Source organism: Gossypium raimondii, chromosome 1, assembly GCF_025698545.1.
Source record: "Gossypium raimondii isolate GPD5lz chromosome 1, ASM2569854v1, whole genome shotgun sequence".
NCBI lineage: Eukaryota > Viridiplantae > Streptophyta > Magnoliopsida > Malvales > Malvaceae > Gossypium > Gossypium raimondii.
Genome location: NC_068565.1, coordinates 1,536,867 through 1,553,053, shown reverse-complemented (window position 1 = coordinate 1,553,053; position 16,187 = coordinate 1,536,867). Strand labels below are relative to the sequence as shown.

The following is a 16,187-nucleotide window of genomic DNA, read 5'->3' as shown; positions in this document are numbered from 1 at the left end:
ACTGATTGAGAATCATATTCTCTAAAAATGATAAAATTTTGATGTAATCCTTTAAAAATTACAATTTAATTTCGGCCCCCTAAAAAGAGATTTTAACTTTCCCCTTCTTGGTGCCACCTTGAATACACGAAAAATACTCAAAACCCAAAGATAAAAATCACGGTGTTTAAGACTTAGTTAAAAATCAATATTGCTTAGACGACTAATCTAACCATTAAGATCAGTATTTACAAATGCTCTAGCCAAAGGATCAGTTGAACCGAACCACGAATGACCTTTCGGTCTAGCCATTGCTACATCTTTCTATTTTATGAGAACTTTAAATTTTTAGTTTGTACACTTTAATCTATCATAAATTGATGTTCATATTTTACGAAAATCGAGAAATTATATCTTTTGATAATACCATTAGAATTTTTTTTTGTTAAATCACGAGCTTAGGTCTCCAAAGTTCAATAACTTATATGAAAAAAAAGTAAAAAAAAAAATAATAGTTAAATTTAATGTGTGTACTAACAAATTGGATTAACTTTTCAATTTTTATAAAGTACGAGGATCAAATCAGGGGCGAACCTAGAATATTGTTTGGGGGACAAATTTGAGTAATAATTTTTTTTGGGGAGGTAAGGTAGAATTTTGCTATTATATTTGTTTGTAAATTTCATAAATTTTGAAGCGACTAAAGAGGCAAATTTACCGTATTAAGAGACCAAGACCGGATCAAATTATAATAAATTAAAATTAGTAAATTAACTATTTTCTCGCTTTCCGTGAAATAAAAAACAAAATATGCTAATTACTTGATTTATTCAAATATATTTAGAGTTGATTCGAAAAAATCGAATATTTCCGAGATTTTTTTTATTTATCAAAGAACCTATCTACTAAAGCCGAAGATGACTACCCGAATCCGTGTTGAATCTGATTTACGTTGCTGGCTCTTTCGATTCGTTTCATTCTCACTACGATGTCAAAATCGTCTTTTCCTTTTGTAAAAAAAAAAAAAAAGAAGAAGGTGAATAACAGATCTTAATTATCCTTTCACATCTTTTTTTTTCTTTTTCTGATTTTTTGTAAGTAGGTACCTCTCCCACCGTCCTACAATATCCTACTAATATTACAATATTACTTTTTTAGTTTTTTTTTTTGTTGATTGAGTCATAAGGGCATTATTGTCAATATAGGAGGACGTGGGTTCGAGTGTGCTAAAACGTATTATCTTCATATTTGTGGGTTGGGGAGAGGCTATGGGTAGTTCTAGGCATTATGTCAAAAAAAGTAAATATGATCAGAACCCATTTTTTTTCTCAAAATTCGAACATTCATTATTGTATTTTCATGATTAAAACATATCTGTATTGTCAACAGATAAGGTTAAATTTGAATTATAATTTTTTTTTTAAAAAGTCAAAGTACTAATTTTTAATTTTATAAGTTTTAGAAGGATTTTAATGTAACTTTATTATGGGGAGGGGGTAACGGGATTACTTGCCTTCCTAGATCTGCCCCTAATTGTTAACGAGGTCTTGGTAATATTGATAAATGTTGAAGTTCTAATATTGAGTATTTAAGTTCAAGTTTCATTGTATGCAAATGTTATGTGTGATTTTTTTTCCTAAATAAAGGCAAAGTCAGAAATTTTATATTAGGGATATAAAATTGAATTATAAAATTTTGGGGGCTAAAACATAGTTTTACCATTTTATTTACTTAAAACTTTATAAAACAATATTTTAGTTTCGCCCCTGATTTGATCCTCGTATTTTATAAAAATTAAAAAGTTAATCCAATTTGTTATTGCTCAATTCAACAAACGTTAATATATTTAGATAAGAGTAAACTATATTAGAGGTCACCCTAAAATAATATCGTTCATATTTTGGTCACTGTAATTTTCATTTGTCAATATAGTCATTGTCGTTAGAAAATTTAACCAAAATAGTCACTCTGTCGTTAAGCCCTTAAGGGATTGTTGACTAGACCTATAAAAAAAAGGGAAAATTGTTCTTTTGGTCCTTTAAAATTTTTTTATGTTAATCCCTTAAATCCCTATCAAAAACCCATATTAAATAACATAAAAAAAAAAATGCTTGATCCAGCCTACAATATGCTTCCTCCGCTGTCTTCCCCCACTATCTCCTCCGATCTCGACACTAAGGTAAATTTCCTAATTACCCATGTTTTCCCTTTTATTTGTTTTCCAACTTAATAGTTTAGTTGCACTATTTTTTTTCAAATGGATCATGATTTATGAAAAGATGATAACTCTTCACATAGAAACTATATGTATTAAGAGCCCTCAGCCACAGTCAGGGTACGAAAATCCAAACCAAAGTCAACGACAACATCAACAATGGAAGAAGAGGAAGGTACTTAATCGGTGATGACATTTTTTAGGGCGAAAACCATGACAATGTTTTATTGTTCGGGTGATAGACGACAGAGTGGATAAGGTGGCAATGTCATAGAGGGAGAAGCTATAGTAAATCACTATCTTTTTCTTTCGTTACACATAAAAAAAAATTTAAAACTTTGCACGTAAGTAATGGTGTTAATTGAAATTTTGTAATTTTTAAAAGGATTAAAAGAAAATTTTTTCTGTTTTTTGCGGTTCCAGACAACAATTCATTAAGAATTTAACGATTAAGTGACTATTTTAATCAATTTTTCTAAACACTGTGAGTAAATTATAAAAAAAAAGATAATTATTAATTGAATTGAGAGTTATAAATTTTTAACCTTGGTTTATTTTTACCGCTTTTATAGTAAAAAACCAAAAAAAAAAAAGTTACTAGCAAAATCAGTCACGTTTTGAGGCCGCAATATAAACAGTAAAATCACGTTTATTACAAGGTGGTTGAATGAATCAATCAAAAAAGGGTAAAATGAGAATATGGGTGTCGGTTTGATGGTCAGGGTTAGTGGCGGAGCTCAAAATTTTGGGAGATTCGGAATTAAATTATATATTTTTATGTTAATAAAAATATAATTTCATAATTTTAAGAAGCTATATCTTTATAATTTTTAAATGGTTAAATCAAATTTTTATCATTTAGGACAAAGTGTCATTTTACATTACTAATTTAAAATTTTATAAATTATAAAGGGCCTAAATTAAAATTTTACCATTTTAGGGGGCCCATGGCCCCCTGGGTCTCCATCAGGATATTCATCATCTTAAATGAGGCCTGAGTTCGAGTCGCGCTAGGGCTTTGCCCTCCCTTTATAATTCACAAAAAAAAAGAAGGTAAAATGATTAAATTAGTAAAATCTATTGAACTTGACCGAGATTGGTTTAAATATTAAAGTTAAATTATATTATTAATCTTTGAAAGTTGTGGATTTACTCTATGTATTTTAATTTGATTAGTTTTAGCCTTTGTACTTTTTTAATTTTTGAAATTTTAATCCTAACCCGAACAGTAGCAATAAATTTTTTATGTTAAATTCAATTACTAGTCATATACTAAGCGTACAATTGCAAATCTGGTCTATATTCTCGAACAAGATCATTCTAAGTCCCAACTTTTGGAAATACATTAATTAGATTTTCAGTGAGTAACATGTGAAAAATAAGAAGCTAGCACAACATTGGACATATGATAATACGTTTACCCATCGAGTTTAGAATTAACAAAGCTTAATTTAATGAATTTAACAACTATTGTTAAATTTTTTAATGCAATTTTTTTATCTCAATCAAGTACCTAAATTTGACTTCAATGTTCAATTTAGTACATAAGCTTTTTTTTTTTGTGTGTGTGTTTCATTTAAAATCTATATTTTTTTTACTAGAGCATACACGTCTAACATTTATCATGCCACACGATGCCATTTGATTTAGATATCAAATAAAATATTGGAGCTAAACTTAAATACCAAATTGAATAATAAAACTAAACTCAGGGACCAAATGATATATTAACTTTTTTTAAACAAATAATCCATGTTTGAAGGAAGAAAGCGAGCCAAGGTCTGCCTGCACCAAATCTTTGTAGACAAGATCTTTAATAAAAAAGACGTGACCAAATCTTTTTTATTTAATATTTATAATATTATTTCACAATTATTTATTATTTTTTTAATAATTAATTCTATAAAATTATCGTTGTATATACCATGTGATGTGCATTAAATTAAAGCATTTGTACAGTATGTTGGGACAAGGACAATTAACCACACCAAGACAACAAATAAAATATAGGTCCGTGATTTGAAAACGGAAATACGAGTTCGGATCAATAATTCTACGTTATTCAGTAAATGATTTTATTTAATAATTGTCGAGACCATTTATTAGCTTGAGTTCGATTTACTCTTATAACGATGGTAATTGTAACCCCAATAATGATAACCGGACAAACAATCCCACAGCACACCAACATACGGCTAATGCAAAAGTTCTTTAACAATTTTCCGATAGTTATCTCATAATTTCTTTTATATCTAAGCAAATTCAAACAGGTTTAGCCTCCAAGTAAAATAAGTCGAAGGATAAGGATAAGTAAAATAGGCTTAGTACAGTTGGCAAAGGCAGAGGCTCTAAGTCTCGAATATTTAAGTTCAAGACTCGCTATATGCAATTATATACGCTTGTCTTTGAACCCATCATGTTTGGTTGTCATGTCATACAATTATTATTGGGTTAGTATTTGATATATTGACAGTGTACTTTTTTTTATTCTACGAGCAGCTTTAAAATTTAAAAAAATTGACATGTATATATATTTTTAAATATTTAATAATTAATATATTAAAATTTTAGAAATTTCAATTTTAATATTTGTTAATATAATATATGTTAGTGTATATATACTAATAATTTTATATTATATAATATAATAAATTTAATAATTAAACTTATGTATTTATAGAAATTTAATATAACTAATGTATACAAAATTATTAGCATCAAATAATTTAATGTGTATTTTATTTTTAATATATGTATATATGTGTAAAAATACTCGTATGTTTTATTAATTAATAGAAAATTAAATGTAAAAAAAGCAAAATAAATAAAAAAGAAAATACAATTTTCGTGAAAGGTTGCTCTTTTTTATGTTTGTATGCATTAAAAGTATTATGGAAGCCCTTATAATAGAAGTCGGATTGCATTTTGTGTCTGGAACTTAATTTGAAAGCCATATTTCGACCCGGACGTTTTCGGGATGCCCCTAATAACCAACAAATGGCAGGTGCTTTTCCTTGTGTGGATCCTATTTCAATGGGAACTTGATGAGTCGGTTTGCCTACACGTCTTGCTTTTACTGCTATATCGGGAGTTACTCCACGTATTGCTTGACGTAAAACAGATAGTGGATTTGTTTCTGTCTCAAGACCTACGGGCCAAGGGATAGTCTCAGGTAGACAATTTCCATGGGGCGTAGGCCTTCCAAAAGGTAACAAAGGCGTGCAAAGGTTTCCTCGAGCCGGACGGAGATTGGCCCTCGAGTGTAAAGGCAAAAGGGAGCTTGACTGCAAGACCCACCCGTCGAGCAGGGACGAAAGTCGGCCTTAGTGATCCGACGGTGCCGAGTGGAAGGGTTGTCGCTCGATAGATAAAAGTTACTCTAGGGATAACAGGCTGATCTTCTCCAATAGCTCACATCGACGGGAAGGTTTGGCACCTCGATGTCGGCTCTTCGCCACATGGGGCTATAGTATGTTCCAAGGGTTGGGCTGTTCGCCCATTAAAGCAGTACGTTCTACTAAAAAAATGAACAAATTAGTTCTTGTACGTCACATTAAAGAGCAAATTAGCTCTTTCTGTTAAAATTTTCATCCATTATATTGTTAAAAATTGACATGTTTGACGAAATAAGTAGACAATGACATGTGGTATATAACATGCCATGTGTATATTATGCTAACGTACAAAGATTAGTTTCTAACAAAATGACTGATTTGCTCTTTGGTCTAACATATATATAGGGATTAATTATTAGATCTGCCATCAATTTTGATTAATATATAATTTGATATGTAAATTTTGATTTTATGTAATTATATAAAAAATTATTTTTAATCAATTTTACATATTATTAATTAGAAAATAAGAAAATCAGACTTGTAATTAACTTAGAAAGAAAATATCCAAGAAACTATCTTTCAAACAGTGCATCTTATCAACACTACTTTTCCATGAATATATTCCTTAATGGATTTGGCAAGATTTCATTTGTTGAAAAAATATCAACATGATTTAAAATTTCATTGCACCATAAATATCTGGGAATAAACTTATCCATGGATTGAGTTATGCTTTAATTTTAAACTATTTAATTTCAGGTTATTTTTGGTCTAATTTGATCGGGTGCATCGAACTATTTTATCGTTTAAAAATTAATAAAATATTTTAAAAATAATTTACAAGTAATTTTAAATTTTTATTATTTAAATCGAATTCAGGTCAAGTTAGTTTGATACATGAAAATTCTTGTCCAAGCCTAGCTCAGGCGGTGACCTTGGGAGGCCTACTGTCAAACTTCCCCAAAAAGGTTAACGTGCCGAAGCTAAGGGATCAATAGACCTATCGAATACGCGGGTCAGATTGATTTCAAGAAGAATTTATATTTGGATTTAGGTTGTTTTCGATTCTGTCGTTTTAGATCTGGGTTATTTCAAGTTCTACTATTACCAGAGGTAAAGCCGGGGCAGGCAAGGGATTGCCCCCTTGGGTAACGAGAAGTTTTCATTTTTAGCCCTTTCGAAAAATTTAAAATTTAATCTAATCCTTTTTAACCTTCAATCAAATAGCAAAAATCAACTGGATCAATAAAATTAACATTTTAAGTTTGGATAAAAATTAATTAGCGAGTCTAAATCGTGCTATTTCGATGTGAAAGGACAAATCCACCCTTAAGGAATCATTCGAAATTCATGAAATTGGCCTAAAAATGCAACTAAGACTTGTGCTTTGACACATCCACCTCTCCTTCCCCATTAAGTGTAATGAAATTAAAAATATGCTCATCCTTATATTCCTCATATATCTAGAATATAATTCTTCTATATTTAGCTTTAAAAGATTTTAAATTTTTTTTCAAATTAAAGTTTCTTCTATTAAATCTGACGGCGTGACATTTTGAAATAAAAAGTAAACTTGATAACCATGTAACAAAAAAAATAATAACGTTGAAATAAACTTATATTTAATAAATCGGGTTAATAATTGAATAACACAATCTTCAAATTACATTTGTAAAGTGACAAAGTGGCTCTCCTACTAGAGTTGACATTGTGGAGAAAGAAAAATGGAGAATCCCAAGTCGGCTGATTTACATCACCTCAGACAAAACAATGAGATGAGATCCAAATGTCTGGTATACATGATTGAGTTGTGGATGGCATGATGATGGGTTTTTGGAATAAAATGATGTAAAAAGTGGAATGTGAAGCCAAGGATGAAATGGAATATTTTGCTTTATAGATTTTGTTGGGTTAAAAGCAAAAAGTGAAAAACACTTATTAAATATATTGATTCGAGTCTAAATTAACTTAAATCTAGCATTGACATGATTTGAAAAATTCAAACCTTAAACCTGCATGACCTAAACTTAAACAACCCAAAGAGTTGAGAGAGCTTTCCCTTAGTTTAGGGCCCGACTCAACTCGATTCTGACATAGCTGAGGCCTGTCGGAAGTGTCTTAGACGGTGAAAAAGAAGTGTTACAAATTAAATCGAAGGGGAAGAGAGGTCCTACATGAAGACTTAAGAGTGGTGTTTTTGTAGCCAAGGATGACATGCCGGTGGCTGGCCTAGTCTAGGCATGGAATTTTAGAATCAGAAATGAAATTGGTAGCACCACAAAAAGGTGAGATGGCCCACTTTGTTGGATCAAGTTGGTGGTGCAAAAGTTGGAAGAGAAATTGGAATGCACCACAGGCGGTCTTCTTGGCTACGAAACCGGCTTTTATTGCTTGCCGGACTTTCTCTTTGTCCCCAATCAGACCAAACGGAGACTTTCTCCTATTCTCTTCTCTAATCTTGCCACTCTTTCTCTAGATAGGCTACCAAAATAGAGATGGTATAGGTAAAATCTATCTATATATCCATGGTAAAAGTACCATGGAGTACCCTAGGAGTTGGATTGCATTTTGTCTTGTCTACTCAAAAAATAGGTAAATTGGTCACTATACATTAGATCAAAGAGAAAACCGTTCTTTTATTAAAAATTTCATCCATTTTTACTGTTAAAAACTAATCTCAGCATGAGGTACACGTAGATAAAAGTTTTAACGGAAAGGACCAATTTGCTCTTCTAACTAACATACCAGGACTAAGTTGCCCATTTTTTGAATAGAGGGAGCAAAGTGTAATTTAACCCCTAGTACAAAGGCTTCCATGGTATTTTTACCATTTATCTATCTATTTGTATACCTGTCTACATTTATATATATTATACAGAAGAAGAAATGAAACAAAAGCATATACAATGAACATAACCATCGATTTTCGGTAGAAGGCGAGTATATACGATCGGCCATTCGAAGGAGTAAGAAAAACTTAAAAAGGTTGAGAAGCATTATCTTATGGTCATGTAGGCTAATTATGTTAATATTCACAATAGGGTTCCAAATGAGTGCAAGAATATATGTAGCTAGTGGTATGACAACATATGGAGAAGAGCTTTTTAGTCTATTTACCAGGAAACAACATTCGTAATAGGACATCCTTGTATGGCCAAAAAGATTTGTTTTAGCAAAATGCCAGAAAAAGCAGAATACAAATTGATTAAAACAGTTATATCATAATGATTTTAGTAGGGACTTATCATGCAGGCAAAGCAAAACTCTCTTGCACCCATTGTGGCATATCCACCACTGCACATGGATCTGGTTTCTCAAAATCAGCAACCTGCAAGAAGAACCATCAAACAAAAAATTTGCATAAAAATGAAAACAAGCATAATGGCCTAACGTGACATTAAGTTTTGGGGTTTAATTAAAACTTTTAAAAACTTTGAGGGAGCTAATTAAAATTCTAAAAAATTTTAAAAGGCTTCGAAAATTTTTCAAATATTGGCTCCTCTGCCTCCAAGGAGGTGACACTCCTGGCAAACACCGAATGAGTGAGATAAAGCCATCCAAGGTTAATTGTTTCGAACGTCCCAAAATTATAGTTTAGATCAAGGGCGAAGCCAGAAATTTTGTTTAGGGGGGCCGAAATGAAATTTTAATTTTTAAGAGTCTATATCTTTATAATTTTTAAAGGATTAAATTAAATTTTCATAATTTTAAGGGGTGCCAAAGTGTAATTTTACCTTTACTAAATTAAAATTTTAAAATTTTTTAAAGAGTCAAAACAACAATTTTTCATTTTATGGGGGGTCGGGGCCCCTACCAGTCCCCTAGATTCGCCTTTGGTTTAGATGCTAAATTAACCTTCAATCTTCAAAACATTTTATTTGAGTCGTTAAAATATTAATATCTACCAATCAAGTCATTTTATTAGCCTAGTCATCAGCTTGGATATTAAATGTCAACATGGATCTAATGTGAAGCATATTTAAAAATTAAAACAAGTTCGTCAAATTTTAAACACACGTACCTACTGAATGGATATCTTGGATATGATGTGTTAGAGAAAAAAGACAATGCCATTTAATTTTAAGAAAGCTATTTCGTTTTCTTTCCAACATGACTGATCTAAATTGCACCTACGATAAGTAAACACGTATTTTCATGCTCACATTAAATCCAAACTACCATTTAATGCCTAAACTAGCAGTTAGATTGACAAAATGACATATTGTATATATTTTGAGGATTCAATTTAAAAAATGTTTTGAAGTTAGTAAACCAATTTAGAATCTAAACCATAATTTGAAGGGTAAAAGCACCATGGAGACCCATATACTAAGAGTCAAACTGCATTTTGCTTCCTTTATTCAAAAAATATGCAAATTAGTCCCTATACATTAGATGAAAGAGCAAACTAGTCATTTCTATTAAAAAATTATCCATTTTTACTGTTAAAAACTGACATTGCTAATAAGATAACCAAACATGTGGCTCATTCTGACATACAAGATCAATTTTTAACAGTAAAAATGGATAAATTTTAACAGAAGGACCACTATGCTCATTGATCTAATGTACTAGGACTAATTTACCCATTTTAAATAGAGAGAATAAAATACAATTCGACTCTTAATATAAAAACTTTTACGGTACTTTTACCTAATTTAAATACCTCCAGTACAATTCCAGAAGATTATGAACTTAGGCTCTTGTTCTCTAACATGGGTGAGAGCTTCTTTCGTTTCATACAAGGAACCCTGAATTTACTTCCACATGCACCAAAAAAATCAAGGAAAGGCTCACCTTTTCGGTGCACGCCGGGCAATAATGATACTTATGCCACAGGCAGTCCATTGATGGGCAAAGAAAGCATATTCCAAGCATGAAGGGCATCATGCAAGCAACATATGCTGCCAAGCTAGGTTTAGACCTGAAATAACACATTGAAATTTAAAGATTTGATGATGGATAACAGTCAATATAATCTTTTAAACAGCCCTATACTAAAAATTTTAACAAATTAATCTCTCTACGTTAGATTAAAGAGCAAACAAGTCATTTTAATTAAAAATTCCATCCATTTCTACTGTTAAAAACAACCAAGCCACATGTATTTTAAATTGACGTATAGGACCAGCTTTTAACAATAAAAATGGGTGAAATTTTAAACAAAAGAACCAATTTGCTATTTAATCTAAGGTACAAAGGCAAATTTATTCATTTTTTGAGCAGAGAGAGCAAAATACAATTCAACACGCAGGGTACTGTAATTGGTTGAGTGACAAATAGAAGGGATGAGAGACGAGCGTTAAAAAGTGGAAAAGAAAACTAAATTTTGAATACGCTTGGTTGGAAACAAAAGTGAGAGAAGAAAAAAATAAAATAGAAATAAAATTATGTATTTTTAAATATTTTTTAACTCTATCAAGTAATGGATAGAAATAAAATTTAAATTGTTTTTTTTTTTCTATTTTTTCATTTTTCTATGAATCACACCTATAGAAAGAAAAATAATATTTTCTATCATTTTAATTTTCTATCCACTCAATTTTTCATCTTTTCAATTTCTTTTTATTCTATTAAACAAAATCTTAATGCAAGGACCTCCATTAAACATTAAAATAACAAATGCCTCTAAAATAATAATAAAATTAACAATAAAACAAAATTATACAATATCCAATCAATATCAACAAAATAATAATAACGTAATAGTAAATGGTAACAAAATAGCAGCAAAACAATAAGAAAATAGTACTTTTTTGTTTTTTTTTGTTAATTTAGACTATGCCAAGGCCGAAAAAACTTTACTTAAAAATGGGTTTTAATGTTTTGCTCAAACCCATTTTTTAGACATTTTTTTCAATAGCTCCACTTTTTCAAGCAGACCTTTGAACCAAACCACCCGACCTAATTCATTGACAGGTATATTCCGAACAAAATCACTAACATCTCAATCTCATACGCAATGCAAAAACAAACACCCAAGCAAGTAAACAACACAATGCAATTAAATTAAATCTTAAAAAAAAAACCCAAAAATTACATAAAATCGAAATCGGGATTCTCCCTTTGGGTCATAACTCATAAACAAAAAGGATATATAGATTTACCTGACGATGGTGAGTCCAGAATTACCACAATAAGGACAATTAAAAGGAGCTGGGGTGTCTCGATACATTGTTTGGTGAATCGGAATACCCTTTGGATCACCATATATGACGCTCGCTTGGTACGGATTCACCCCAACAAAGTATGGAACTCCGACCACCGGCTCATCGTGTTTCTTGAACATTTTTATTTTCACTTTTTCCGGTGGGATTTTGATAGAAAAAATTGGTTTCTTCCCCCCAAAGAATACGAGAGAAAATCTGGGAAATTGTATTGAAAAAAAAAAAAAGAAAAAAGGAAAAGGAGTAAATGTTAAGGGTATTTGATTTTGTGGGGTTAAGTGACAGGGAATTCAATTACTTGGGATTTTGGGGAAAATTCATTTTTCTTTACCTGAAAGTTCCATTTTCAGATGGATTTAATGAACGGAAATCCGATTCCTTCGTTTTCTAGAAAGAGGGAAGTTTGAGCATTGTGCACGTAGGAATGATATGGTTTGATTAGTTGGTCCGATTCGATTCATTTATTCATTTTAGCATGGTTTTTACATTAATCGTTATAAAATCAATTAAGGTATTAATCTTAAAATAATAGATTGTGCCAGTTGACCACTGAATAGTTTCGAATCAATTAAATTTGAATTGGACTAGAAATAAGATGAAATGTTTTTCTTTTTAAACGTTTTTTATGAATTTTTAATTGAATCGATTGAATTGGTGAATTAATGGTTTGACCGGTTTGATCGCCAGTCCAATTTTGAAAATTTTGCATTTTGGACTATTTCGAAAGTTTAGACAAAAATATTAAATTCAAAAAATAGACTTGAACAAGAAGTTCAGCCATAAAATAAGTTGAAACTATTTTTTTTTTAAATATTTTTAATGAATTTTTATTGAATCGATTAGACTGGTGAATAAATGGCTGGATCAGTCTGGTCACCGATCCGATTTTAAAAACCTTGCGTTTTGGATTAGATTAGTTCAGAAGTTGGAATATTCAGTCAAACTCAGAAAGTTTACTTAAATTTTGAGAGAGTTTAGATAAAAATACTAAATTTAAAAATAAACTCAACCAAAGAAAATAAATTTGTTTAAAATATGAAATGAAAATTTTTAACTGAAACTACTAACAACAATAATGATTAAACTAGGACTTTGAATTTTAAAAGTCAAAGGATTGAATTTTTAACTTTTAAAGTACAGGGACTAAATCTCAAATTCTATAAAGGTACAGAGACTACTAGCATATTTTAACCTAAACAAAATATTAAGTTTTTAGTATTCAAAATTCTAATAAATGAAAAATATATATTTAATGGATATTAATTATATCTATTTGTACAATTTAACAATCCCAAACTTATACACACTCAATAAAATCGAATCCACACAAGCACAACTTGTAAATTGATCCCGCGACTTTAGAAATATAGCGAACACCTTTGACCAATTAGTCAAATGTTGGGTTCAAATAGATTTAAACCGACTTGAATTAATTATTTATAAATTTGAGGCTCATATTTTGAGTTGGGTTAATACCACGCATTTGGTCTAGCTCATTAAAACCCTTATTTTAGATTAACTTCGGGTGAAGAAGTTTTTATTGATGTGATCTAAATTTAAATTAAATAATTTTAAAAATTAATGATATTAATATTAATATAAAATTATATTTTAAATATTTTATTTTTTTTAAACGGTGACATGTGCTATTTAAATGAGTAAAGCTATGATGTAGAGTGGGGCGAGGTGGATTTTTTTTATTTTAGATAGTGGGTATGGAGAACCCTGACCCACTCCATTATATAAAATTACCATTTTATCTTCCTATATATAAGTTATTAAAAGGATGAAAATGTAATAACATAATATAAAAAAATCATATATTTTATGTTTAAATATTTGCTTGACTTTAAAAAGATTGAAAATATTAAAAATAGGTAGCCAAAAATTAAATTGAAGCGGAGCCGGGTGAGGTGGGAATGAATGCATTTAACATTCATAAAGGTGAGAGTGATTTTCAAGATTATACATTCATGATGAAGCAAGACGGGTGGTGGATCAGAGCGTACTAATTGCAGTTTAATAGTGAATTTAGCGATACCCATCGTCGACTCACTCCATTATCATCCCTAATAAAGACAAAATTAAATATATATATAAAATACCATTTAATAATGAAAATGTGATGTGGAGTTGCATGAGCATTGCCATTCTATTATTAAAGGTCATGTACAATGCCCATTTGACTTTTGGAGGCTTTTAGAACTGTTTGACTTTTTTTAATACATCAAATAAACAAATCCATTATTTTTATTTTAATTGTATTTTATATAATATAAATAAAATATAATTAATATGATATGATATATAAAAATTATTTTATACTAGTGGAAGAATAAAAATAATAAAAAAGAGTTATTTAAGCAATTATTTAACAGAAACACTAATAATTATTGACAAAATAATGTATCGGGTCGAAGTTTCATCATGCATAAATATTATGTGTGAGTTTTCTTCGAATTTACAAGTTCAAGTTATTCGAGTTTGCCAATAAGATTTTTCAAGTCAATTCATCTCGAGTCTAGGTCACTTCGAGATATTTCTTGAGCACACTTTGGTTTTGGGTTAATTTTTGTTCGTGACGATTTTTAATCGAGTCATTTTCGTACTTGAATCAAGCAAATACGAGCCGATAACTTTTTATAATCAAATCAGGTTGGGTCAAGTTTAGCTTTAGATAAGCTAATGTTTTAATAATCAATCCGAAGATCGAATTGGTTAAACCATTTCTTGATTCAAAATTAAAATCTAAACATTAATTCTATAAATTATAAAAATCCGGTTTAAAATGATTTTTAATCGAATTTTTTCTTATTCAATCCTCTAATTTTTTTTAATATCGATCCAATCTGATTACAACAACTACGGATTAATCCGAATTTAAAATGATAAAAGGGTTATTTAAATGCAATCCACAAGTGAAACGGTTCAATCAACGCACCATACTCTCTTCTTTTCCTTTTGTTTACCCACAAATCTTCCGTCGTTTTCTTCACTATCGCGGAATAATAATACGGTATAATGACAGCGCCACCCACGGCGGCGATCACGGCAGCTTTACGAAATTGTTCATTGAATCACGAAACAACAACCACCGGCGTCGGCTCTTTAGAAGAAGAAGGAAAAATAAGGAGGCCAATGGCACCAAAAGATAACGACGACGTGCTTCAAAACGGCACCGTTTCCGGCACTACCTTGGACCTCAACCCCCATCTCTCTATTCCTCATTATAGGGAACAATGCCTAGTTCTAGAGGTTAGTTTAATTCACTCTCTTTTGTTTTGAAATAATTACAACGTTATTTGAGATGCATTTAATGCCAAAACCCCATGGCGGATCTTGGTTTCTTTCCTTATATATGTATATATATATGTTCTTTAATTGGTTTTTTTGAATTCTTCTCGTATTTATTGCTTCTAACTGTTAAGATTTATTGGACTGTACACCTAATTCACTTTTGGATCAAAAAAGAATTGATTGTAAATTAGGAAAGTTTTTCATATGACAGACAGGAGAGGATCCAAAAACGGCCGCCGAGTACGGCGGAGATTCTTACTCAGAAAATGACGATGACGGCGGCGGCGACGACGATGATAATAACTGGTATGACAGTGAGGAATCATCTCCGTCTTCTTCTTTTTCTTCTTCAAGAGATTACAAAAACGACCACCACAGCCATGGAATCGAGGAAGAAAACGACGACGTTTTGGTCGTGGCCGGTTGTAAGAGCTGTTATATGTATTTCATGGTGGCTAAGAAAACTGAAGGTTGCCCTAAATGTAATGGTCAACTTCTTCGTTTTGATCATCACCATGAATGAACCCAGATTTGAATTTTTTAAATTTATTTTTTTTCTTCTCACTTAATCAAAAAAAAAAAATTCCCTTTACTTTATTATGATTGTTCTTCATTTTTTTTTCCGAAAAATTTCTATAAACTTCTCAATTAGTTTAGAAAGAATCGCAGTTGGATCGAAACGAAAATCAATTACGATTAAAGATTTTAATAATTCATTTTATTTTAAAATATAATTTGATCTTCAATTGGATTTTAAAAATATTGGGACACCATTGGTGGGGAGGTCAAAGGAATAATACTGATAATGATTGCGACGTGAGGGGGACGGGGGCTTTTTAATTTTCCTAGGCATTTTTTTATTTTAATAAATTAATATTTTTTTTAAGTAATCAACTAATATATTTTACAAAAAATATTTATAATAATATTTCTTCTTTTCAAATATAAAAATATTTTAAAAGTGATATGATATTTACTTAACTCGTGATATTATTTTAATTATAGATTAAATTTTAATATAAAATCTATATACCAGTAATTATCATTATAAGTGTTAATGGGCCAGGTTCAGGTCGGGTTTAAGTATGACATTAACATGTTTTATATTTGTCCAAGCTCGACTTAGCCCGAAATATGGGCCTAAAATTTTGTCTAAATTTGCCCATATTTGTAAGAGATTAACTCAAGCTC

At 30.5% G+C, this 16,187-nt stretch overlaps 2 protein-coding genes across 3 annotated transcripts; one reads left to right on the top strand and one right to left on the bottom strand.

The window, feature by feature from the left end:
• Positions 1-8,610: 8,610 nt before the first annotated feature.
• Positions 8,611-12,134, bottom strand: LOC105774388 (GSH-induced LITAF domain protein). Of its 2 annotated transcripts, XM_052627414.1 has the most exons (4): positions 12,031-12,134; positions 11,640-11,897; positions 10,330-10,456; positions 8,611-8,860 (listed from the first exon to the last, which is right to left on the bottom strand). In XM_052627414.1, the coding sequence occupies exons 2-4, from the start codon at positions 11,819-11,821 to the stop codon at positions 8,777-8,779; spliced, it is 393 nt and encodes a 130-aa protein (XP_052483374.1). In that variant the 5' UTR covers positions 11,822-11,897; positions 12,031-12,134; the 3' UTR covers positions 8,611-8,776. The 2 variants fall into 2 exon arrangements, with proteins under 2 accessions (XP_052483374.1, XP_012452333.1); XM_012596879.2 differs by having other exon boundaries at positions 11,640-12,119.
• Positions 12,135-14,627: 2,493 nt separating this feature from the next.
• Positions 14,628-15,596, top strand: LOC105774377 (protein CURLY FLAG LEAF 1). Its single transcript, XM_012596869.2, has 2 exons — positions 14,628-14,954; positions 15,208-15,596. The coding sequence occupies exons 1-2, from the start codon at positions 14,721-14,723 to the stop codon at positions 15,517-15,519; spliced, it is 546 nt and encodes a 181-aa protein (XP_012452323.1). The 5' UTR covers positions 14,628-14,720; the 3' UTR covers positions 15,520-15,596.
• The last annotated feature ends 591 nt before the right edge of the window (positions 15,597-16,187 follow it).